Here is a 25967-nt window from a genome sequence, read left to right as displayed (position 1 = left end):
ATGGCGTCCGCGCGGCCCCCGCACGCCTGGCCGCTGCCGCTGCTGCTCTGGGCGGCCGCCCTGGCGCTGCCCCGCGCCTCCGGCGCGTGGAGCCCGGCCACCACCTCCTGCCACTCCGTGGCCCGCGGCGGCGGCGGCGGCCGGGTGCTGAGCTTCCTGTGGCGGCGCCCCGGCGGGCTGGCCCCGGCGCTGGTGCAGAGCGCCTGGGACGCGCAGGGGCGCCTGCTGGCGTGCGCTCTGCGCCACGAGCCGGCCCACACCCGCTGGTACTCGGCGGCGTGCGAGCAGCAGCCGGCGCTCGGCGTCTCGGGGCCGGAGCTGCAGCGATACCTGGCCGCGCTGGAGGGGCAGCAAGACGCCTGCGGGGGAGCCGAGGCGTCGCGGGCGGCGGCGGCGAGGGTCCGGCGGGCGCGAGACGCGGCGGGGCGCGAGACGCGGGAGCCCAGGCGCGTCCGGCGCGGCTGGACCATCCCCGGGACGGTGTGGTGCGGAGCGGGGGACTCGGCGGGCAACTTCTCTCACCTGGGTAAGGAGGAGAGCGGGGAGGGCGGCGTGGGGGGCGGCAGTCGCATCGGTTCCGCCGGACTCGGTTCTCGGGCTGGCCCGCAGATCTCACGTCGACTGGAGGCACCGGGGCAGAAGAGCGACACCAACGCTCGCTGTTGCTCGGTTATTTTATTACTGCATTTACAGCAGTGCGCAAAAGTCTTCGGCCACCACCAGCTTTGCTGTTTTAGCAAAGTTTTAATGACCATCCATTATTATTTTCCGGTCTCTGTATTAAGATACAAACAGGAAATACTGGAAATATGTACAGGCAAAAGTCAGTATTCGGTGTGACCTCCCTTGGCTCCAAGCACATCTTGAACTCTTTTGGGGAGACTGTCCTGAAGTGTTCTGCAGTGATCCTCTGGTATATTATACCAGGCTTCTTTCAGCACTTCCCAGAGTTCTTCTTTAGATGTAGGTTGTCTTTTATTTCTTTCTCTGTCCAGGTAATCCCATACTGCCTCTATAATATTCAGGTCTGGACTCTGTGGAGGCCAGTCCATGACTGTCGGTGTTTTATCAGCTGTTTTCCGGGCTAAATGTGATTTCACTGCATTAGCAGTGTGCTTGGGATCGTTATCATGCTGAAAAATGAAACCATTCCCAATCAGGCGCTTTCCAGAAGGAATGGCATGATGAATTAAAACCTGTCTGTACTTTTCAGCATCCATGACCCCATCAATACGGACAAGATCGCCAACACCACTGGCAGAAATGCAGCCCCAAACCAGGACAGACCCTCCACCATGTTTCACTGAAGGCCGCAAGCACTCATTTGTCCATCTCTCTCCAACTCCTCTTCTCACATATTGTCGACGACTGGATCCCAAAATTTCAAAGCTGGATTCATCACTCCATAATACTCTTTTCCATTGATCCTCATTCCAATCTTTGTGAGCTTTAGCATACCTTAGCCTTTTCACCCTGTTCCCCTTCCACAAAAGTGGTTTCTTGGCTGCCACCCTTCCATGAAGACCATTCCTGGCCAGGCGCCTGCTGTTACTCTAGTGTAAGGGGAGGTCACACTAAATACTTGCCACTTTAGCCTATGGAAGCTGTTTTTCTGATTTTTTTTCTATGGTTGAATGCTGCATACAAATTTCCTGTATTTTCTGGTTGTATTCTAATGAAGAGACTGAGAAATAATTATATATGGTCATTATACCATTGCTAAAACAACAAATCTAATGGTGGCCTAAGACTTTTGCACAGTACTGTATATCCCGCCTTTTTTCTCTGGCAAGGAACCCAAGGCGGCTCACATGATCCCCCTCTTCTGCATTTTACTCTCACAACAACCGTGTGAGGAAGGCTAGGCTGAGAGTCAATGACTGGCCCAAGGTCACCCGGTGAGCTTCACGGCCAAGTGGGGACTGGGACCTGGATCTCCCCAAGTCCCAGTCCAACACTTTAACTGCTGGACCACACTGGCTCTCAGTGTTATGAGTGGGAGAGAGAGTTCACACAACCCAACAGCCCAGACTCAAGGTTGAGTGCGGGTTGTCGTTGCAGCATGGATTGTTGTTGAACCCTGGGGTGTTGCATTGTGTGAATCCAGCTGCACTAACAAACCACGGCTTGCCAGCCACAAACAACCCACACTTCGCAGCCAGTGAAGGGACCTCTGCTTTCCATAAAGAGGGTTTAAGTTAAGCCCAGCCTGGGCTCTGCGGCCTGTTTCAAATACCAGTGTGCAGTCCTGGGATGTGGAGTGCAAATCAAAGAGTCTGATCATGTGCAAAGTGCTTTTCCTGTACTGCTGAGTCAGCACTGTCTCCCACATATATGAGGATTATTGGGGCTAAGGAGCATCCAGGCTTAGTTCCCAGATGGGGTGAGCCGATAACTGCTTGGAAGGCACACCCTCTGCTCTGCAGATGCTGTATCCGTGCCAGTTATCTCCAGGGACGACAGCAAACTTGTACCTTTAAAAAAAATGCGTTTTGGATTCTTATGTATGAAAGTATTGTGTGCACACCCATGTGGGAGTGTATGCAAACCGTTCTGCACACAGCCCACAGAAAAAATTTTTCACACAGTGCATTGTTGCCACATGGAACTCATTGCTGCTAGATTTGGTGCTGGGCGTGACTTTAGATGCCCTCGGAAAGGGGATAGATGCACTTGGTGCAATCCTATGCATGTTTAGCTCAGGAATACCTGGAGTTGTAGGACTTTTTCTGTCTAAACATGCATAGGATTGCACCCTTAACTGATAGATCTCTCCAGTGTAGTGTAGTGGTGAGAGTGACGGACTGGGAGCCGGGAGATCCGGGTTCTAGTCCCCACTTGGCCATGGAAGCTCACTGGGTGACTTTGGGCCAGTCACAGACTCTCAGCCCAACCTACCTCACAGGGTTGTTGTTGTGAGGATACAACGGTGAGGAGGAGGATAATGTAAGCCGCCTTGAGTTCCTTGCGAGAGGGAGAAAGGCGGGGTATAAATGCAATAAATAAAGAAATAAACAATCCCCTCCCCTCCATATTCAGATGGAGGACCAGATGCTGGCAGACAAGTGACAGGGGTATGGTTCCACTAATGAACCAGACACTTTCTTTAGTGTTGCAACAAAAGTATGGATTGCCTTGGGGGTTTCCTTGGGTGCGTAGCTCTCTGGTTGTACTGCACCAGTTTCTGGTACCTTCCTAAGGCACATCACTGAGCAAACAACATCCTTCCCCAGCACAGTGGAACCCATTTAGAGCACCGTCCTTTGTTCATACAGTACTGTAGTGTCTTGTTAAACAAAACGATGTGAATTGTGATGTCGTTTTGCAAGTAGGCAGCATGAACGAAAGCTGGCACCAAAGAAGATTCACGGTGCAATTAAATGGAGAAAAGCTGTTTTGTCTGGGATGCAGAGAAGGGACATTTTGCAGAACTCCAGGGGAAGTGTAGAGGGCTTTGATAGTTGCTTTGTCAACTGCAGTAATTGCCAATTAAGATGCAAAACTGCTTAGCTAGACCAATATGATGGACTCCTTGCTCGCTTGGTGTCCACAATTGGGGTTGTTTGCTGTCCAGATTAACCCCTTCCTTTCCTATTCTGCTCCATGATCATGAACTTGGGAAGTTGCTTAGAAGTCTGATCTACTAGTCCTGATGGCTATGTGTTGCCTCCAGTACCAGAGGCTGTGAGCCTATGTACACCAGTTGCTGGGGAACATGAGTGGGAGGGTGCTGTTGCACTCATGTCCTGCTTGTGAGTTCCTGGTCGACAGCTATTTGGCTGCTGTGTGAACAGAATGCTGGACTAGATGGACCCTTGATCCAGCATGGCTCTTCTTATGTTCATTGGTCCAGCCAGCCCTGTGTTGTTGCTGCTAGCCTTCAGCAAAGCCTTCCTGCCCATGCTACATGAGATCCTTTTCGCTGGGGACATAAGTGAGGACACTGTACACGTAAAGCGTTTCTCAGCCACTGAGCTGCAGGTTCTCCCCGAATGTTCTGATACATGTGACTTGGGATTGGGTGGGAGTCGAACTCACAGCGCTACAGCCTTAGGCCAAGCCTAAACAAACGAGGGCTGCACGGAATTACTGGTCAACATTAAACCTATATTGGCAGCTTATGCATAGAAGCTGTAGGTAGGACACGAGAGAGTTGGAAGGCTGCAGCCATGAGGGTTCCTGCACCAAACCCATTCCTGTCTGATCCTGTAATGCTCACTGCCACATCCACATCCAGCCTTTGTGCGGACATCTGGTGCCATCTGGGTGGGGGCAGTGGTCCTCAGCGTGATGCTGACCCCTTCTGTTACAGGGACTTTCAAGGGCCCAGACACATGCTGTCGAGAGCATGACCAGTGTAGCATTCTGATCACTGCCCTCGCATACAAGTACGGGACACGTAATTTCCGCCTGCACACCGTCTCTCACTGCGACTGCGACGCCCGGTGAGTACAGCGTGGTGGGACCGCCTCGTGGTTTGTTGGTCTATCTAGACAGTAATTTCCAATTTGAGTCCCAGATGTTGTTGAACTACAATTTCCACAATCTCAGCCAGCATGGCCAGTGGTTGGGGATAATGGGAGTTATAGTCCAACAACATTTGGGGACCTAAGGTTGGGAATCTGGGTGTATAGTTCCCACTGTAAGGTGTGAGCAGCCAGATTCATACCTGGGATGAGCCTCTCGGGCGTACATTCATTGCACTGCCAAAGGCCCAGCTCCGGTGAAGAGCTGTTGGCTCAAATGTCAGTGGGGCTGTGGATCCACTCTGGGTTTCAGTCAGAACCAGTCAGAACGCTAAAGGAGCTATGCAGGATTCAGCATGTTGGAAAGCTCCTTTAGAGTTCTGACTGAAGCCCAGAGAGGATTCACCACCCCACTGACATCGGGGCCACCAGCCTCCACTGCCCAGCGCCAGTCTCTGATATCACCAGTTAAAGGGATCTCTGCTAACTTGTCTGCGGAAGACCTCTGCTCAAAATAATTTGAAGAGCCGCTGTCAGTCAAATACTGGCTAGATGGACTAAAGGTCAGAGCCTGGAGTGTTTTGAGCTGTTTTGTATGAAGGCATCTGCGTTGGCAGTGTGGGGAGAGGCGGGGAATAATTGCTGGACTTGGAAGGCCGAGCATGGTCGGTTCTTCCTTCCCCAGCAGCTCTTCTAGTCTCTTGGCCTCCCTGCTTTAAAGCCCCCCGCTAGACACCGCATGTCATTGGGAAACGTGCTGCGCCACCTCACGAGAGGACCCTAACCTGAGCTTGCTCCCTTCCCTGCAGCCTAAATACTTACTTTATCCGCTCCGGTGGTACCTGTTTAGGCCAAGGTAGACAATCCAAGAAAGACACGATCAGATTTCACGTGTCTCCAGTTTGTTGTTGTTTAAAAACACAAACCAGCTATAGGCCAGTTACGAGGAGGGATCAGGACCACAGGAAGAGGGGACTAACCTACCCCTGCGTGTCAAAGTCCCAATGAAAGCCCCCACCACCAAGCCATTCCTTGCTTCTTCACAGCTTGTTGTGTCCCTCGTGCAAACTTTGTGACTGAAAGCACAAACAGAAATGACTGAGAAAGAAGCCGCAGGCAGTCTCAGTTAGCTCCAGAGACGTTATTTCACCAGGGGAAGATGCTTGGAAAACATGGCATGCTTCCAGACTTCAAAGACAACCAAAGTTGCCTGTGTAAAGGGCTTGTACTGTAGCCTGGATTAGCCCTTTCTTCTCTGATGGTGCTGTATGAGCCTTCAGATGGATGCTATGGGCAGCTGCCTTTATTACATGTGGGTGTTTCAGATGAGGGATGTTAGTTGGTTCCCCGGGTTGGGGAAGCTGCCATCTGCCAAGCGCATCATCATTGCCTCGTTGCAGTGAAATACTGAACTATCGGGCTTAGGAAACATTGGGGCCTGAAATATTGGGCTTGGTATGGGGATCCCCAGCTCAGATTCCCGTTTGAAAGTGGTACTCTGTGGGGGGGGGGGGCATTGAGCGATCCCCGCTCAGCCTGACCTGCCTTTCAGCTCTGCCGTGAGGCCAAACCACACCACTCTGAGATCCTTGGAGATGGGTGGAACATGGCATCGGAATAAAGCCTCACAACAGTTTTGAGAGGGAGGCTAGCCTGTGATGACGTGACTTGCAAGAATGCTTTCGGGCTACGCAGGAGTTTGTCCCCCGGTCTCTGAGGGCTCCAGGTTCTCTGCAGCTTCCTGCTCCCACCCCTTGGCTAATACCTTCCTCCGGCTCTCTTGGCAGGTTCAGGGACTGCCTGATCAGTCTCAACAACAGCATGGCCAACTTTGTCGGCATGACCTATTTCGACGTGCTCCAGATCCCATGCTTTGAGCTAAAGGAGGGCGAGGACTGCGTGGAGTGGAACTGGTTGGGCATGTGAGTAATCCAGCCACCGTGGGCTTTCTGGGCTTTCCCCTAGATGGCGAAACGCGAGGCCAGCTCAACCCAGTAGGCAGCCCAGGGGGTGCCTGGGGCACTGTTTGAAGAACACTGTTCCCACCTCGTCTCAATATATTTTATTAAATGTATACCCTGTCCTACTATTCAAAAAAACCAACCAATACATGCAACTAATATATAACACAGACAGAGAGAGATGGGCACACTCACTTGCAGCAGGCACAGAGAGAGAGACAGGTGCGCACACAGAAAGCACAGAAAAGCAGCCTGCCTCAGACAGACAGAAAGACAGACAGGCATGCCTCTGTCAGGCCCTGTTAGCCCTTGCTTGACGGATGTGGGAGCAGAGGGTTAAAAGGCAAGTGGAGCACCTGTTCTTTCTCTCCTTCCTTTACTAGGTGTACAGAGTATGGCCCGATGCCTGTGGCTCACTTTGTTGAAGCGGCCCCATATGAATCCATCTCGTCATTCACCCCAGCACCCCAACCTAGAACACGGAGTGGAAAGGACAGGAAGAGCAGCCAGAAGAAACGGAAGCAGCTAGAACAAGCCCACCTGGACGTAGCTGGGCAGGGGGGCCGCCTTGGTGAGTGAACCGCTGTCACATGTCGGTGGGGAGGAGGGGCGTGTGTTTGTTTTAGGAGGAGCCCAAGCGCAGAAGTAATTGGACATGCTGTGGAAAGAGCAGAGAGATGGAAACCTTCCCAGTCTCATTGTCCGAACCTGGGCTCTCCAACGAACCTGACAGTCGTTGTTGGCTCCAAACCTTTTGCCAAAAGAATATCCTTCACACAAGGCACAGTTAATTCAGGACAGCCTTCCCCAACCTGGCGACCTCTTGATGTCTGGGGTTTTTTAAATTCATTTTTTATTGTGAAATTTCAGCAGAACAAAAAATAATAGCTACATAGATTTGATTATATCGCTTTCAGTGAATACATACAAAACGCATATATGTGGAAATACAGCTTTCTCCGAATTATACATAAGTTTCAACACAAGCAGACCAAATATCCAAATAAGTGTCCATTCACAGGTGGAATGGATACACCATCCATTCACATGTTGAAAGCTGTAAGGTCTTCAGTCCATTGCATTATAGGAGGTGAGCATGTCTCCTTCCAGTGTTGTGAGATCAGTTTTTTAGCTGTCAGAGGGGTGCAGAGAATCCATTTCTGCTGACCATACATTAACTTCCAGGAAGCAGGTGGATAATTTAAAAGAGCATGTACATCAGAAAATATGAAGGAGTGTTCCAATGCAAAGTTTATCCGTACAATAACCTCCTCCCAGAAAGGAGCAACTATTGGGCATTGCCAAAACATATGCTGAAAAGAAGCATTCATTGCGTTACACCACCAATAATTAGACAAATTAGACAAACCCTTAATAAAGAGACATTGTGGTGGCCAGTAAACATGCAACAAAAGGTTTTGCTGAATAAGACGCAGTCGAAGAACCATTGGTACAGGCAAAATGGAACAATCCAGTTCCTTATTCCCTTCCTGCTTAAGACCCTGTAGATCATATTCATTCACCAGTAATAAGTATTTGTAGACATGGATCATTGGTCGCTTTGCTTGACCAGTCTCAGCAAGTTCTACCAATAACAAGGGAGATGCTGAACCTGTAAAAGCAGCAAAGCCAAACCTAGATACTAACCAATGCTCCACTTGCAAGAATTGCGATTCAACCGTAGCTGGCAAATCATATGTAGCACACAGGCTAGAAAACACCAGTCGATCCAAAGTGAAAATCACCTTATCTGTCCATATCCACCACAAAACCATTTTCTTACCAATTTTGAGACTTGGATTGCCCCATAGACTCAATTTAGCTTCAGAAAATGGATCAAGATTTAATTGACATGATATTGTACACCACACATCTCTAACAGCTGTACCTCTGTGAGGAACCCTATCCATTTTAGTACTCCTAGAACCAAATACCATCCATTTAGAGAAGATTCTGGACAAGAAGATTCCAAAACCTACCAGGGCAGAAAGCTCAATGTAAATGGGAAACACCAACATTTAGTACAAGTCAACCGATAAGCCTGATGATATAAAACAAGGTCAGAAAACCAAATGCACCTTCTTTAATGAGAAGTTGCATCCTTTTCAAAGACAATCATGGTGGAGAGGAACCCCGGAAAAAATTAAGAAACAAAGCAATTATTTTTTTAAAAATTGCCAGGTATAGATTGAGGAATCCCATGTGTAACATAAACAGTCCGAGGTATAGCATTAAGGTGTCCCCAACCAGTCGTGTCCAACTCTAGGGTGTGGTGCTCATCCCCGTTTCTAAGCTGAAGAGCCAGCGCTGTCCGAAGACGCTTCCGTGGTCATGTGGCCGGCATGACTGAACACCGAGGTGCATGGAACGCTGTTACCTTTCCCGCTGAGGCGGTACCTATTTATCTACTTGCAATTTCTTGCTTTCGAACTGGTAGGTTGGCAGAAGCTGGGACTGAAGACGGGAGCTCACTCCGTCATGCAGCACTCGGGTCTCGAACTGCTGTCCTGCCGACCTTCCAGTCTGCAGTTCAGCGTCTTAACCACTATTTACCTTACCCCACAAGCTCAGCTTTAAAGATGCCTGTCTATCTAAATTTCAAGAGATCTCAGTCAGTTTATTCAGATTAAGCTTGATCGTTTGAGATAGGTCTCTGGGGATAATTATTCCCAAGTCAGTAATAACATCTGGGCACCATTGAAACTGCCAGTCAGCTAATACACTATGAGATACAGTATCTCCAACCAGCATCAGTTTGGATTTTGACCAATTAATTGAATAGCCAGACAGATTTAATACTTTTAGTAATCAACTGCACCAAAGTGGCACAGGCAACTGGAGTTGCGAGATAATCGATAGAATATCATCGGCATAAAGAATAATGTTAAATTCTAAACAGTCATGCACAAAGCCATGAATATTACTATTCTGTCTAATGGCGCAAGCCAGAGACCCAAACTCAAATCAAATATCAAAGAAGAAAGTGGGCATCCCTGTCTGGTACTTTCCTGAATGAGAAGAAAGCCGGAAAAAGACCATTAGTCATAACTCCAGCTCTTGCAATTGAGTTTAAAGTTCTGACCCACTTCAAGAGTTGTACTGGAAAACCAATTTTGATTAAATAAATAATGAACCAAACAGAGTAGTGAAAATAAATGTAATCCAAGGCTTTTCAGCATCTGAGGAAACAAGGGCAATGTGGCCCGTTCTATCAGTATTTAGAGCTAACAAAGCAATGACTAATCTGAGATTATCAGACCCCAGTCTGTGTTTAATAAATCCTACCTAATCTGCTTGAACTGATGTTGTAATAACTTCTTGCAGTCTATCAGCCAAAATAGTAGTTAATATTTTAATATCAGGTTAATTAATGAGATAGGCCAAAAATTAGTGGAATAAGCTGTTGCCAGGCTTAGGAATCAAAGTAATATAGGCATCATTTAACGAAGAAGGAAGAGAGTCAGATTCAAAGATGCCATTATAAAGACAATGTAGTTTTGGAACTAACAGCTTGGGAAATGTTTCATACCTTTCAACTGGAAACCCATCCAGGCCAGGTGATTTCCCATTATTCATACTCCTAATTGCTTTCGTAATTTCCTCCATATGCAAGGGAGCTGAAAGAAATTGCCGTTATGAAGAATCTAGGCATAGAAGATCAACATGAGGGGAAAAAAGCATCCGGGTCCTGCTCTGATATTTCACTACCCGTAATATACAAATCGGAATAAAACTTTTAAAAATGTAAATTTATGTCTGCGGGCAAGGTGTATAACTTGGTACTCTAATCTTTAATAGCTGTGATAAAAATTCTGTGCTTTTGCTGCTTAAGATGATATGCCAGAATCTTACCTGGACACTCGCCATTTTCCCAGTATACCTGCTGTAAACAAGTTAAGGCAAATTCTTCCTGCTGTCAAAGAATACTATTCAACTCATATTTAGTATTCGATGAATCCTGATAAAGTGCAGGGTTGAGCAAGCAGCTAACTGGGTTAAAAGAAGTTTCAACTTGTTGTTCAGAGCCAATTGCTGCATTGTTTTGATTTTTTAAAATGGGATGCATTGGCAATAATTTCTCCCAGTATGAAAGCTTTACAGGCCTCCCACTCATTGGCGCAAGAGCCAGCTTAACCTCATTAATTTCAAAATACTCAAGTAGCTCAGTGGAGATCTGCGGTTTAAAATTCTCATCATTGAGAAGAGAAATGTTAAAGCGCCACAAACTGGGGGACCAGGGCAAGTCTGAAAATTGCAACTGCAAGCAAATTTGCTCATGGTCTGAAACTACCAGCAAATCAGTCTTACAAGCAAGCATTAATTTGGTGTAACTTCTTCACACAGCACATAGTTAAACTGTGGAATTCACTTCCACAAAATGTAGTGATGGCCACCAATTTGGATGGCTTTAAAGGGGGACTGGACAAATTCCTGGAGGATAAAGCTGTCAATAAATACTAGTCCTGATGGCTATATGCTGCCTCCACTAGGCAGTATGCCTATGTACACCAGTTGCTGGGGGACATGGGCAAGAGGGTGCTATTGAACTCGTGGCTTGTGGGTTTTTTGTTGATCACTGCGTGTGCAGAATGTTGGACTAGATGGACCCTTGATCTGATCCAGCATGGCTCTTTTTATGTTCTTAAAGATGTAGAAACAAAAATATAATCTAACCAAAACTTTTATGATAAACAGGTGAAATAAAGGTGTAGTCTCTCTCACTTGTATCCAAAATCAGAAGCGATATCAAAAAATTTACTAAAACATTCATGAAACATAACTGGAGAGTCATTATTCGGCCCACACATTAGTGATATCTTGATAAGGTTATTTCCCAATCAGATTCAAAAAGCAACCATCAGAATTAATAACCACCTGTTGAACTGGGAAAGAAGTTGCTCGTGGATTAAAATAGCAACCCCTTTAGACCTCGTAGGAATATCTGTTACATATACCTCCCCAACCCAATCCTTTCTCAAACTGTGTTTGCTGCCATCAAATGGGATTCTTGTTAAAACACACACATCAGTGTTGAGTGCTTTTAACTTAGAGAGGATTCTCTTCTGCTTGTTTAAATTCCACAGTCCCTGCGAGATCACGTTAAGCATTAGAAGAAAAAAATAAGTAAGCATACTGCTTGTCTCCCAAAATATACCAATTTTACACAAATTACCTACTTTTAGGAGACACATCATATAAATCATGGAATTAATACATTTCAATCCAAAACAGTCAAGAACATTCAAACTAACACTTATTCTGCTAAAACGTTTAAAACAACTAAAATAAAGAATAAAACAATTGAATTGAAAATAAGATAATAAACACACCACGTTTCGTTCCTAATACCTTGATACCCCACCAAAAGAAAACCCAAACGGTATAATAAAGATGACATAAGCAGACAAATGGAAAAAACAAACAAAAAACAAAAAAAGTGTGGCTTTAAGTAAGAGGATGAAACGATCCCTGCAACCAATCCCTATTCACAATTATTAAATGCCTATATTAGTTTTTATTTTATTGAAATAAAAGGGCATTTTAGAAGGTATTGCAACTGAAACTCTCCCCATGATCTGAGTTCAATCCCAGCGGAAGCCGGGTCTCGGGTAGCCGGCTCAGGTCGACTCAGCCTTCCACCCTTCCGAGGTCGGTAAAATGAGTACCCAGCTTGCTGGGGGAAAGGTAGTCACGACTGGGGAAGGCAATGGCAAACCACCCCGCTACTGTCTGCCAGGAAAACACCAGCGCAAGCGGTGTCCCTCTAGGGGTCAGCAATGACCCGGTGCTTGCACAGGAGGAACCTTTCCTTTCCTAGCATATATAATAAGTATATATGAAACATATATAAAAGGGAGAAGAAGAGAAAATGGAAACAAAAAGAAGAAACCGAAACAGGGTAAAACATGGCTGAATGTCCAGAACTTTGTCTGCTTAGGGAGTAATCCTATGGCCCTCTAGACAGCATCTAGGGGGCCATAGGATTTTTCGGAATTCCGGATCCAAAGTCGATGACAGTGCTTCAACCTCGGAGCCAGGAATCCAGGCTCTCCTCTCCCTTGCAGCCAGCAGGGATAGAACCACACTGGCTGCCTCTCCAAGGTTGTAAAAATGACCTTGGAGAGGGAGTAAAGGGCATTTCTGCAGGCGGGGAGGGGAAGGGACTGGAGGGGATGTATCCCCCGGCCTCTCCAAGTTCCTTCCCTCCCCTTTCACAGCTTCCCACCTATCTGGGCAAAAAAGCTCGTCTAGCTAAAATGCAGAGAGAAAGGCACAGCAGATGCAACAATCAGCCCTGGTGCACCTCCTACTTTGCACTGGATACTCACAAGCCTCCAAGTCCAGAGGCTTATGTGCATTGAGGGTGCAATCGATAGTATTGTGCCTTTATGAAACATAAACATTAGGGAGCATCCCTGGGCCAACTGGCCAAAGGCCAAATTCAGTTTCTTAGCTGAGGAGACGGCTGAGGAGTCCATGGTACAAATGTCTCTCAGAAAAGACTCGGCTGCTGCAGGAGACTGATATTTCCTTAACTGATCTTTTTACGCCACACAAATGCCAGCAGGATGCCGGATATGACAGTGCAGACCCAGCTCTTTAGGCAAGGGTCTCAACTTAGTAAATTGCCTTCCCCAAGTCCAGATAAAGCATAATCTCATTGTTGCCAGAAGCCCAACGAAGCTCTCCTCCCTGTCTGGCTGTACGAAATAGATATTCTTTAGTTGAAGGCCTTAAAAACTGAACAATAACAGGCCAGGAAAACAATGGGCTAGTTCAGTATCAAGCTGAAGATCTGGTAGCAACGCCAATAACTTGTGCAGCAAGGTTTCCGTCAACTCTGCCCAACCAACCTGCACAGACTGTTTCCAAAGCCCAAGGACACACAGATTAGCTCTGGGAAAAGGTTCCCAGATGAAAGACACAAGTACATAAAAGATGCCAGATAAAAGACACAAGACGCTGTGAGAAGGTGCCACGGTTGTCTCGTGACAACAGTCCCCCACTTATTCCATCTGTTGAAGACGGGCATCAATAGAATGGACAGATGCCTGGAGAGATCTAATAGAATCCTGGATCAGCTGCAGTTGCTCAAGCTGCTTAGACTGCTGAGATCGCTGTGATGGCAGATTTTTCAGCAAGGCAAGGATATCTCCCCCTTCAGGATCCACTTCGGAAAGTTTATCTGGAGGGGTTGGCAGAATTCCCGAGCCTTTCTTTGCTTTTGGTGTAGCCATGATCAAATTCACCTCCCCACCCCCAAAAGCACAGCAAGCAGATGTATAAATAAAACAAAACCAATAGAAGGCTAAAGCAAAATACCAGAATAAGACGGCCCTTTTGAGTCGTAATCAGGATTTTTATCACTGAAAATCAGGAACGGTACAAGCTGCGTTTGATCACCTCACCCTCTTAACTGGAAGTCCTTGCTCTCCTAATGTTGTGCACTTCAACTCCCATCAGCCTCAGCCGGCATGGCCAGTGTTCAAGATTTCTGAGAGGTGTAGTCCAAAACAACTGGAGGGCACCAGGTTGGGACATTCAGTGCCACAGAATGGGACAGTGGCCACTGGCTTAGATCCCTTCAAAAAGGGACTGGACAAGTTCCCGCAGGAGGAAAATAGGTCTGTTGATGGCTAGAAACCTCTATACCAAACTTCCCCATTGCTGGCTGGGAACAATGGGGGTTGCAGTCCAGTACTTCTCGAGCACACCACCTTGGGAAAGGCTGCTCTACAGAGGCAGTATACCTTAGCAATGTTATTACATTAAGCAGCATATAAGTATTACAAACAGACTACCTCTGAACATCGGATGCTGGTTGCTCTCATGCCCAGCGCCTGGGCTGGACTAGACGCGAGCCGTGGTCTGGCCCGGAGGGCAAGGGGGTTGCCCCGTGCAGGCCTTTGACTTCCTCTGGGGTCCCGGATGCTCCTCCTTCCCTGCTTTTAATGGCTGTCCCTTGTCTTTCCAGCTGCCTCCCAGAGCTGCAAGTGCTACCGACGCCTGGATCAGTGCCCGTACAAGATCGGGCCTCATGAGGTCAAGTACCAGCTGCACAACACGGACTCCCGCACCCTCTTTCACTGCAACTGCACCCGCCAGTGAGTGCTGCTGCTGCTTCCCCAACCCAAACCGCCGTTGGAGGGGCTGAACAGCAGGAAGGAGAGGTGGGGTGAGGAGCAGAAGTGATTGACGGGGGCTTCTAGAAGGGCGGGACCCTCACTCACAGAACCATATGATTGGCTGGGAGCTTGTGGGCAGGGGCACTCCAGAGCCCTGCTCACTGCTGGGAGTTCCAGCAGAGCATTCCCAGCAGATGGTTCTCCCAGGTTCTGCTTGAAGACCATGAGCAAGGGAGAGCTCACCTCGCCCCCGAGGGGATGTATGGGGTAGAGCAGGGGGTAGCCCTCCCAATGTTCTGGGCTATAGCTTCCATAATCCCTGGCCACTAGCTATGCATTAGCCAGCCCGGTACAATATTGGGCTAGATGCACTCACGGTTTCGCCCTGTAGAAGGCATCTTAGGAGCATAGCAAGCTCCCTTATACCGAGTCAGGCCATTGGTCTATCTTCCTCTACATTGTCTCCAGGGAATTATGGGAGTTGTAGTCCAATGCAACTGGAGGGCCATGGGTTGGGGACGGCTGATGTGTACTGACCGGCAGCAACGGCTCTCCAGAATTTCAGGCAGGCTTCCTTCCCAGTCCTGCGTGGAGACGCTGAGGGCTGAACCTGGGACCCTTTGCATGCAAGGTAGGGGTCTTGCCCCGCGCCACAGCCTTTCCCTTGGCTTTGTGTATTCTCCAGCAGGCGTGCAGAAGGGCAAGATTTGCTGTGGGCCGGATGTACTATTTTTGGCAGAAAGGCAGGATACACAAGAGAGAGAGAGAGAGAGAGAGAGAGGAAGAAAGAAAGAAAGAAAGAAAGAGAAAGAAAGAAAGAAAGAAAGAAAGAAAGAAAGAAAGAAAGAAAGAAAGAAAAGATGCTAGTTTGATTCTGTGCTACTTTCTTCCTATAGGCTGGCCCGGTTCCTGCGAAGGACTAAAGGTCCCAATGAGGTAGAGGGGGAAGTCCTGTCCAACTACGTCTCCGCTTCCTGTTTTGTCCTGCAAGCCGTTGCAGGTTGTATGGAGGGAGAGGAAGAGCAGCCCAAGTGAGTAGGATGGCTATGCCTGGAGGCAGCAGGGCAGAGGGTGAGCTTGAGCGTCCAGCAGGAAAGGGAGGCTGCAGGTGGGACATCTCAAGCAGGGGTGGGCGACTTGTAGGGCAAAACGTCTGGAGGACTCACCTCCCATCATCCTAGCTAGGCAGCCTAGAGCTGATGGGAGTTGTGCGCCAAAACATTTGGGGGGCCACAAGTCGGCCACCTCTGCTCTCAAGGCACATTGCACTCCTAAGAAGCTGCAGCATCTGGTCCCCGCAGCGCTGGGATGGGCGGTGGGTGACGTTTGGATCGTGCACCGCTGTGTGCCGCTGAGAGGAGCGCCTCTCTTTGCAGGCTGTCCTGATGAGCCTGTCTCGAGTGCCGCTCCAGCGCCGCTTGGGCCAGGCACCTGGCTGGACTAACTGGCGCCCGGAACGTGTGGCCGTTACCAGAGCTCAGGGCAGAGTAGCTGCTTGGCACGCAGGAGAACCCAGGGTCAGTCCCGAGATAGAATAATGGGGCCTCAGGTAATGGGGCCCAGAGAGCCGCTGCTGGTCAATACTGGGTGACATGGACAACTAGTCTGTCCAGGTGTAAGGGAGCTAGGCTGCAACTCTGCCTCCTGCCTTAGTGCTTCTCCTCGCATCCCCCATTTAGGTTCTAAAGGGAGCGGTTGTTTGTGGGGTGAAAGAGACTAGCCTGTCTAGGGGTAAAAACCCCTCTTAGAAATTCTGCCCCCTGGAACAGGGGTCCCAGTGCAGCACCCATGGGCGCCATGGCGCCTGCAGGAACTCCCAGTGGGGCCCACAAAGCTCCTCCCTCCCTGCCCCCTTAAAAAAAAGTGTTTTAAGAAAAAACTTGGGAAATGATAGGGCAGTCTGTCTGTCCCATTCCAGTCTCTAGCATTGCTCTTTTCCTCCCCTCTGCCCCTTTGCGTGCTCTTTCCCTGCCCCTCCCAGCCTCCCGGCTCGCTATTTCTCTCCCCACCCACTTTAGCTCACTTTTAACTAGCCAGGCCCCCACAGCAGCCATTCTGTGACTAGCCACATCCACTGTGGGAGCCATTTTGTGGTGGTGCCCACAGCAGTTTCTCAAATTCCCAATCTGCCCGCTGGTCCAAAAATGTTGGGGACCCCTGCTCTAGGGACTAGCTGGAATGATTCAGTGGTGGGAAGAAAGCACTCTGCACACGTTCAGCCATTCTCTCTATTACTTCACATGGTGTGGCGTGAGGCTGTGCTTCATGCCCAAAATTAGACTCTTTCAGAGTTTCTAGCCTGAGGGACTTGGAGCAGGATCTCCCTCTGGACCATCCACAGCCCTTGTTAAGAAGGAACAGGGGCGTGGGCTGGCTGTGTGCTGAAGATCTCGCTGCCCTTTGCCAGCCAGCCTTTATAAGGGGCATTTGAAGCCATTGTTTGAGAGACTGGGGAGGGGTGGGTGAGTTGGAGGCTGCCCAGCATCTAAGGGAGGGGATTTCTCCCCATGTGGCCCAGCCACCTGGAAACGCTACCCAGGGTTTAGATCTGGACTTGGAGAAGTGGGTGGAGGTAGAGAAAGTTCCATTTGGGATGGAACAACGTTACACATATTCTGTAGCTAGGTCTGGCATTGAAAAGAGGCTCATGGGTTGAAGCTGCATTCACTTCAAGCTCTGCTTACAACCCCGACACAGACACCCATATTTCACCCCCTCTGTACTCGTCCTGCCTCTCAGAGCTCTGGATCAACTTGGTACCCAGTGCAGGGAAGGTGGTAAATTACTACTGAGGGGGAAGCCGGGGGTTGAGTGTTGTGCTTTCCCTGGCAGAGTACCTGTCCTCCCCAGTGGAGTGGGCAAAGCTGCCAAGAAACCCTCTGTTGCAATAGCTGAACGGGCTGGACTTCCCTGACTGGGCCTTAAGGTCTGACACCCACCCACCAGGCTTCCCTGGAAAAGGTTTAGCTGGCTCAGTGTCCTGCTGGAAATGTAGTGTTCTTGCCTCTAGCTGGCAGCATCAGGAAAGCAGCCAAAGAACTAAACACATTTATAGGCATGTGGGGCCATTTCATTTGCACGTGGGCAAAACAGTCGAGCCCGCCCCGTTAACAGCCTTGAGAGCGTAAGCACAGGCAGAAGGACCTTGTGGACACAGAGCATATGCGACGCATGCACCTACTGCCTTCTTCTACTGGTCCACCTAGTCCAGAATTGTCTCATCCAGGAGCGGGCAACTTGGGCCTTTCCCTTTGTTGGACTGCAACTCCCATCATCCCTTGCCATTGTCTATGCTGGCTAGGGCTGATGGGAGTTGCAGTCCAATAACACAAGTTGCCCACCCCTGGTCTAAACTGGAAGCCTCTGGCAGGAAGAGAGAGCTTTTCATCACCTGCGATGTGATCCTTTTTTAAGTGGAACTGCAGGGGAGCAAACCAGGATTTTCAGGAGGCGATCGTGCGCTCTACCATCTGCGCTGTGACCCCTCCCCACACGTGGGGTCTGTTGCTCCTGGCAAGGGGAAGTCTGGATTTGCACCTTGGCCCCTTGCGGAGTGTCACGATCACATCTGAACCACTGCTTTAAAGTGTTCAAAGCACTCCATGTAGGGGACCTGTAACACCCTGTAACAGAGGTCACTGTTTGCCCCCATGTTTCACATGGGACAGATGCAGCCGAGAGAATGGCGGTGCCCAGTGAGAACTGGTGTGGTTAGGGGCGAGGCTGGAACTGGGGGCCCCCACGGCCATTGCTAGCCACGGCCCCACTGCGGTTCTTCCGTGCTTTTTATGTGTCGCAGTGAGAAACACGGTAAAGCACCAGCTCTATAGTTCCCTGGTGTCCCTTACTCCAGAACCGGGACAGAACTGCCAGGAGTCTAAAGGGGGTGTGCTGTCCCCTGGAAGCCTCAGCCCTACACACCCCAAAAGAGCCCACCTCCCTCCACTGAACTGACTGCTGCAGCATCAAAAGACCCTGTAATTTCAGAAGGAATCACGGCTTCTAGGAGCACAATTCTGCTTCCGCACCAAGCATGCACTCCCCGTGCACCTTGTTTTGTTCCAAAATTCCCCGGGGGGGGGGGGGGGTTCGCCCCACCACAGTGGCAAATTCAGTAGGGGCAGGCAGGCACTGCAAAGTCGTCCGGGGGGGCACATGTTGCCTAGGGTTGGGCTGGCCAGGGCTAACCTGCTGCGTGTGTGTTTTTTTCCCCTCAGTTGCATTGATGTTGGCAGAGCCATCCTGGGTCCGGCCCGGCACCTCACCAACCGGCTGATGCGCAAGGCGCTGGGCACCTTCTCCAAAGTGAAGCGCCAGGAACGGGCGCCCCCAGGCAGGCCTGCCCGGCTGTTTGACGCGTGTGTGCAGCTGAAGCAGGCCACTGTGGGTGCTAGGCCCCGCTGAGCCTGGGGCAGCCTCTTTCCGTGCAGGCACAGGGGTAGCGAAGACCCAGAACAGATCACAGCCAAGCCCGGCCTGGGACAGATTGAACAAAGAGGGCTATGCCAGTGGATCCTGGCCTGCAGTACGGGCCCTGGCGTAATTTGGGTGTTTATTTATTTATTTATATTATATTATTCCGATTTACATGCTGCTTTCCACGGGCAATTGACCTGTTCCTTGGACCTATGACCCATCCACCCACTGTGCTTCCATTGTGCCAGGGGCCAAGGTGCGCTCCCCTGACACCACTCTCTGGGACCGACCCCTTGGGTAGGAACAGAACCATTGAAGTACAGAACCCCGGCTTTACTTCTCTGCTGAACGCTCTTGTCCGTGGCATTGCTGGGCGTAGCAGAGAGGGGAGAACAAAGGTACTACCTCCAGTGGCAGCCCATCTGCACGCTCTGTCTGCTCCTGAAGCCCAGTCTTGAGCAAAAGTCAAGAACACCCCTTCTGTGGGTGCGGGCCAAGGCTGCCATCTCCAGGCCCCCTCCCTTGAGGGATGCTAGCCTCCTTAAGGGGGGCAGCGTAAGATTCAAGAAGTTGTGTGTCATCTGCTGGGCCAGGCCCTTTGAGTATCTGGAGCACGTTTGTCTCTGCCAGATTCCCAACAAAAGTTGGGAGAGGCCCAGCCTGCTGTGTGGGGGGAGCTTCGGGTCCCCTGTTGCCTCTCAAATAGCTTGTTTAGCTTAGAAAAAAAGGGGAGACATGATAGAGGTGTACAAAATGGTGCATGGTGCGGAGAGGGGAGAGTGAGACGTTTTTCTCCCTCATAATAGTATAGCCCAATGGGGTCATCCCATGAATCTGACGGGCGGGAGCTTCAGGGGAGACAAAAGGAAGGTCCTCACACAGCACATAGTTAAGCTAGGGAATTCGCTTCCCCAAGACCTAGTGATGGCCACCAATTTGGATGGCTGTAGAAGGGGGTTACACAAATTCCTGGAGCACGCTCTCAATGGCTCCTCGTCCTGTTGGCTAGCTGCTACCTCCAGGCTCGGAGGCAGTATGCCTAGGTACACCAGTTGCTGGCGAACATGGGCAAGAGCGTGCTGTTGCACTCCTGTCCTGCTTGTGGGCTTCCCATGGGCAGCTGGTTGGCCGCTGTTTGAACAGAATGCTGGACTAGACGGACCCTCGGTCTGATCCAGCGGGGCTCTTCTTACGTTCTTAAATAGCATGAACCTGAAGCAGCATGAAAGTTATTTCCAAGGCTGTGTTTCTTTAGAAAGCTCTAGCTGCAGGTTGCTTACCCACTCGCAGAGTACCCTGCACTCCCCTGGCATGGAGGGACGGGGCCGGCACTCTGTACCTTGCCGATAATTTATTAGGAGGAGGGTCTGGATGGGGCCTGTAGATGGTGCTGTAATTAAAAAAAAGTATTTTCCTGCTACGATGGGTCAGTCCTCTGCTTTGGAAACCTGGAAGGATCTCAGCTCTGGCTCTTCCCTTCCCTTCCCTTCCCGACCAGCTGGCCCGTGTCCTGCCCTCTCCCCCCAGCAAGGAGACACCACGCAGTCACTCCTGTAGGTTCGTAGATGATTTATTGGCAGGAGGGGCGCAAGAGAGGGAAGACAGTTTGCGTCAAGTCTGAACTCGTCCCAGCGAAGGTCATCGACCTGTCTCGGGGGGAGACCAGCCCCCCCTCCCCTCCCCCCAATCCCCATGGCAGCTTTCTTCGCTCCTGGTTCCAAGGCACCTCGCTCAAGCTTTTCCTAGGAAACCCACCCGCGCCGCCCCCCAAATCCCTCTCAGGGCCTGGCTTTGAGGCGCGCCCGGACCTCCACCCGTTCGGCAGGGAGAGTCGCTCCTTCGCCGCCGTAGCAGCTGCGCTACGCCGTAGCGAGGCCCACCTCCCCCCCTCCAGCGGAAAACAGCCAGCCTCCCCAGCTCCTCGGTCCCGAGCTGCTGGCCTCTGGGCCGCACGGCTGGGCCCCAGCGGGAGCCGCGTCAGGGCGGCGGGCCCCTTCCCTCTTCGCATCCCGTTTCATCTCGTCGCTCGGCAGCCTTCGGCAAGCGGGGGAGCGCAGCCCTGCGCCGCTCCAGCTGCGGGCCAAGCCCCGGCCGGCTTTGAGCACCGCAGCCCGCCCTGCCTGGGGCGCGAGACGGCCCCTCTCTGCAGCGCCGGGCCGGGCCGATCCAGCTCGGCGCTCACCTTGGCCCTCGGGGGGGAAGTGATCGCCCCGCGCCACGACGATGTAGGGCAAGAGCAGGCGGGGGCCGGGAGGGCTGCTGGACGGCTCCGGACGGGACGGGTCGGGGGGCTCTCGCCGAAGGAGGTCATCAGGTGGGCTGGGGGGGCCTGTGTGGCTGATACGGGGTGCAGAGGCCGGTGGGACGCGGCCTTCTGCTCCCAATACGCGGGGCGCGGCGCGGCGCGGCTGACGTCGAGCAGGCGGGGTCCGGGGGCAGGGCCCGCCAGGCGCAGCGCCGCGCCGGGGGAGAGACGCGGGGTGCGGAGCGGGGGCGCTGCAAGCGACACAGGGCGGCCCGAGCGCGGGCCCGCGGTGGCCGGCTCCGCGCGCTCAGGGCCCCGCGTCGCGGCCGGGCCCGCGGGGCTCCGGCGAGCCCGCCTCCTGCGGGGAGGTGCCGAAGAGCGCGCCGAGGCCGGCCGTCGGGCTGGTCGGGCTCGCCCTGCGCCGAGGCGGCCCGTGGTCCGCGCTGTCCCGCCGGTGGCTCGCGGCTTGGTCGAGGGCCTCCAGGCGCACGGCCGGCAGCAGGCCCAGGCCTCGCGGGTCGGGCCGCGCCGCGGGGGCCTCGTCGAAGCGCCGCGGCGCCTGCAGCCGGGCCGCGGCGCCGCTCTCCGCGCCGGGCGCCGGCTCCCGCGACTTGGAGCGGCGCCGCGGGGCGTCCTCGGACAGCTGGATGCTGGGGATGTCGCCCTTCAGGGCGGCGCTGCGGCGGCGGCCCTGGGGCGACGGGCTGCGGCTGGCGCCCTGGTCCCGGCTCGACGAGCGCAGGATCAGCTCCTGGAACATGGCCAGGCTGGGGCTGCGGCTGCGGCTGCGGCGGCGCTTCATCTTCCCGGGGCTGGGGCTGCGCGACTTGGGGCCGAGGAGCACCAGCGTGCTGTCGTCCTCCTCCTCGGAGGTGCTGCTCGAGCTGTCCGCGGGGCTGCTGACGCGGTCCAGGGAGGGCAGCGAAATCTGGGGGCGGGAGAGAGAGAGAGAGAGAGGGGAGCCTCAGCGGCTCTTCACTACCGAGGCAGGCGTAAGCGGGGGGCGCGATCTGCAGCGCAGACGCTCCTCTGGGCAGGCCGCAGAGCCCCGTCCCGCGGGAGCGGTGTCGATCCAGGGCGACAGACCGCTTCTAGCGGGTTGCGTGTCCACCAGCAGCAGGCCTTTTGCCGAGCGAATGGGTCTGCGTCGCCCGTGCAAGCCCGCGCCACCCCCAAATACTCTGCATTGCGACAGGGAACAATAGATTGTTGATGGGAGAATCCATCCCCCCCACGCCCCCTCCAGCTGCTATGCGGATTGCAGCTCAGCAAAGAGGCGCAGGGCAGCCTGATGGGGGTGGCGGGTGACATCAGGGCCCCTGCTAATCAAGAAGTGCCAGTGCTGCGTCGCTGGTTGAGAGGCCTCACCTACTGTACTACAGCCTTCCCCACCCTGATGCCCTCCGGAGGTGTTGGCCAGGGATGATGGAAGTAGAGGGATAGCTAATACTTTGGAAGACAGAAACAAAATTCAAAGTGATCTCAATAGACTGGAGCGCTGGGCAGAAAACAACAGAATGACATTTAATAGGGATAAATGCCAAGTTCTGCACCTAGGAAAAAGAAACCAAATGCACAGTTACAAGATGGGGGATATGGCTCAACAACACTACAAGCGAGAAGGATCTTGGAATTGTTGTAGATCACAAGCTGAATATGAGCCAACAATGTGATGTGGCTGCAAAAAAGGCAAATGCTATTTTGGGCTGCATTAATAGAAGCATAGCTTCCAAATCCCAGGAAGTACTAGTTCCCCTCTACTCAGCACTGGTTAGGCCTCATCAGGAGTACTGTGTCCAGTTCTGGGCACCGCACTTTAAGAAGGATGCAGACAAGCTGGAGAGGGTTCAGAGAAGGGCAACAAAGATGATCAGGGGACTGGAAACAAAGCCCTGTGAAGAGAGACTGAAAGAACTGGGCATGTTTAGCCTTGAGAAGAGAAGACTGAGGGGAGATTGTTGTTGTTGTTGTTGTTCAGTCGTTCAGTCGTGTCCGACTCTTCGTGACCCCATGGACCATAGCACGCCAGGCCTTCCTGTCCTGCGCTCTCTCCCGGAGTGTGCTCAAGTTCATATTCATTGCATCCGTGATGCTATCTAGCCATCTCATCCTCTGTCGTCCCCTTCTCCTTTTGCCTTCAGTCTTTCCCAGCATCAGGGTCTTTTCCAGGGAGTTTTCTCTTCACATTAGGTGGCCAGAATATTGGAGCTTCAGCTTCAGTATCTGTCCTTCCAATGAGCACTCAGGGTTGATTTCCTTTAGGATGGACTGATTTGACCTCCTTGCAGTCCAGGGGACTCGTAAGAGTCTTCTCCAGCACCACAGTTCGAAAGCATCAATTCTTCGGTGCTCAGCCTTCCTTATAGTCCAGCTCTCACAGCCATACATTACTATTGGGAAAACCATAGCTTTGATTAGACGGACCTTTGTCGGCAAGGCGATGTCTCTGCTTCTTACTATGCTGTCTAGGTTTGCCATAGCTTTCCTCCCAAGGAGCAAGCGTCTTTTAATTTCATGGCTACAGTCACCGTCTGCGGTGATCTTGGAGCCCAAGAAAGTAAAATCTGTCACTGCTTCCATTTCTTCCCCTTCTATATGCCAGGAAGTGATAGGGCCAGATGCCATGATCTTAGTTTTTTTAATGTTGAGTTTCAAACCAGCTTTTGCACTCTCCTCTTTCACCCTCAACAAGAGGCTCTTGAGATCCTCTTCGCTTTCTGCCATTAGGGTGGTATCGTCTGCATATCGGAGGTTATTGATAATTCTCCCAGCAATCTTAATTCCGACCTGTGATTCATCCAACCCGGCATTTCTCATGATGTACTCTGCATATAAGTTAAATAAGCAGGGTGACAATATGCAGCCTTGTCGTACTCCTTTCCCAATTTGGAACCACTCGGTTGTTCCATGTCTGGTTCTGACTGTTGCTTCTTGACCCTCGTACAGGTTTCTCAGGAGACAGGTAAGGTGGTCTGGTACTCCCATCACTTTAAGAATTTGCCACAGTTTGTTGTGATCCACACAATCAAAGGCTTTAGCGTAGTCAATGAAGCGGAAATAGACTTTTTTCTAGAATTCTCTTGCTTTCTCCATGATGCAGCGAATGTTAGCGATTTGATCTCTAGTTCCTCTGCCTCTTTGGAACCCAGCTTGTACTTCCGGTAGTTCTCGGTTCGCATACTGCTGAAGCCTAGCTTGTAGGATTTTGAGCATCACCTTGCTGGCATGTGAAATGAGCGCAATTGTGCGGTAGTTTGAACACTCTTTGGCGTTGCCCTTCTTTGGAATTAGAATGTAAACTGACCTTTTCCAGTCTTGTGGCCACTGTTGAGTGTTCCAGATTTGTTGGCATATTGAATGCAGCACTTTAACAGCATCATCTTTTAGGATTTTAAATAGCTCGGCTGGAATACTGTCATCTCCGCTAGCTTTGTTGTTACTAATGCTTCCTAAGGCCCACTTGACTTCACTCTCTAGGATGTCCGGCTCAAGTTCAGTGACCGCACTATCATGGCTATCAGGGACATTAAGCTCTTTCCTGTATAGTTCTTCTGTGTATTCTTGCCACCTCTTCTTAATCTCATCTGCTTCTGTTAGGTCCCTGCCTTCTTTGTCCTTTATCATGCCCGTCTTTGCACAAAACGTTCCCTTGAGATCTCCAATTTTCTTGAAGAGATCTCTAGTCTTTCCCATTCTGTTGTTTTCCTCGATTTCTTTGCATTGTTCATTTAAGAAGGCCTTCTTGTCTCTCCTTGCTATTCTCTGGAACTCTGCATTCAGTTGGGTATATCTCCCCCTTTCTCCCTTGCTTTTCGCTTCCCATCTTTCCTCAGCTACTTGTAAAGCCTCATCAGACAGCCACTTGGCTTTCTTGCATTTCTTTTTCTTTGGGATGGATTGAGTTGCTGCCTCCTGAACAATGTTACGGACCTCCGTCCATAGTTCCTCAGGCACTCTGTCTATCAGGTCTAATCCCTGAAATCTATTCCTCACCTCCACTGTATATTCATCAGGGATATGATTTAGGTCATACCTGAACGGTTTAGTGGTTTTCCTGACGTTCTTCAATTTAAGCCGAAATTTTGCAAGAAGCAGCTCATGATCTGAGCCACAGTCAGCTCCAGGTCTTGTTTTTACTGACTGTATGGAGCTTCTCCATCTTTGGCTGCAAAGGACATAATCAATCTGATTTCGATATTGACCATCTGGTGACGTCCATGTGTAGAGTCGCCTCTTGTGCTGTTGGAAAAGAGTGTTTGCTATGATCAGCATGTTCTCTTGGCAAAACTCTATTAGCTTTTGTCCTGCTTCATTTTGTACACCAAGGCCATGCCTGCCTGTTATCCCGGTGATTTCTTGACTTCCTACTTTAGCATAGGATAGTGCTTTTCAAGTACCTGAAAGGTTGTCACAGAGAGGAAGGCCAGGATCTCTTCTCGATCATCCCAGAGGGCAGAACACGGAATCATGGGCTCAAGTGACAGGAAGCCCGATTCCAGCTGAACATCAGGAAAAACTTCCTGATTGTTAGAGCCATATGACAATGGAACCAATTACCTGGGGAGGCGGTGGGCTCTCCCACACTGGAGGCGTTCAAGACGAGGCTGGACAGCCATCTGTCGGGGATGCACTGACTTGGATTCCTGCATTGAGCAGGGGGTTGGACTCGATGGCCTTGTAGGCCCCTTCCAACCCTGCCATTCTTTGATTCTAAGTTGTGGTCCGTCCAACACCTCTGGAGGGCATCAAGTTG

The 25967-nt window shown here is 51.1% G+C and overlaps 2 protein-coding genes across 2 annotated transcripts in view; one reads left to right on the top strand and one right to left on the bottom strand.

Moving 5' to 3' along the window:
• On the top strand, positions 1–20388 carry PLA2G3 (phospholipase A2 group III). The gene is made up of 7 exons (XM_084819271.1): positions 1–526; positions 4313–4445; positions 6254–6388; positions 6811–6998; positions 14403–14532; positions 15450–15584; positions 18771–20388. Exons 1-7 carry the CDS (start codon positions 1–3, stop codon positions 18955–18957), a joined length of 1434 nt encoding a protein of 477 aa, XP_084675397.1. The 3' UTR covers positions 18958–20388.
• Positions 20389–21503: 1115 nt separating this feature from the next.
• INPP5J (inositol polyphosphate-5-phosphatase J) overlaps positions 21504–25967 on the bottom strand; it is a 66524-nt gene continuing 62060 nt past the window's right edge. Inside the window, exon 13 of the mRNA XM_084819540.1 lies at positions 21504–22142. Coding sequence (XP_084675666.1) covers positions 21522–22142 — 621 coding nt within the window. The 3' untranslated portion in view covers positions 21504–21521. The remainder of the gene's footprint in view (positions 22143–25967) is intronic.

This window comes from Heloderma suspectum, chromosome 13, assembly GCF_057233095.1.
Source record: "Heloderma suspectum isolate Gila_16-S chromosome 13, 16-S_ref, whole genome shotgun sequence".
Taxonomy (NCBI): Eukaryota; Metazoa; Chordata; class Lepidosauria; order Squamata; family Helodermatidae; genus Heloderma; species Heloderma suspectum.
The sequence above is the reverse complement of the archived record's forward strand: the minus strand, read 5'-3'. Positions and strand labels throughout refer to the sequence as shown.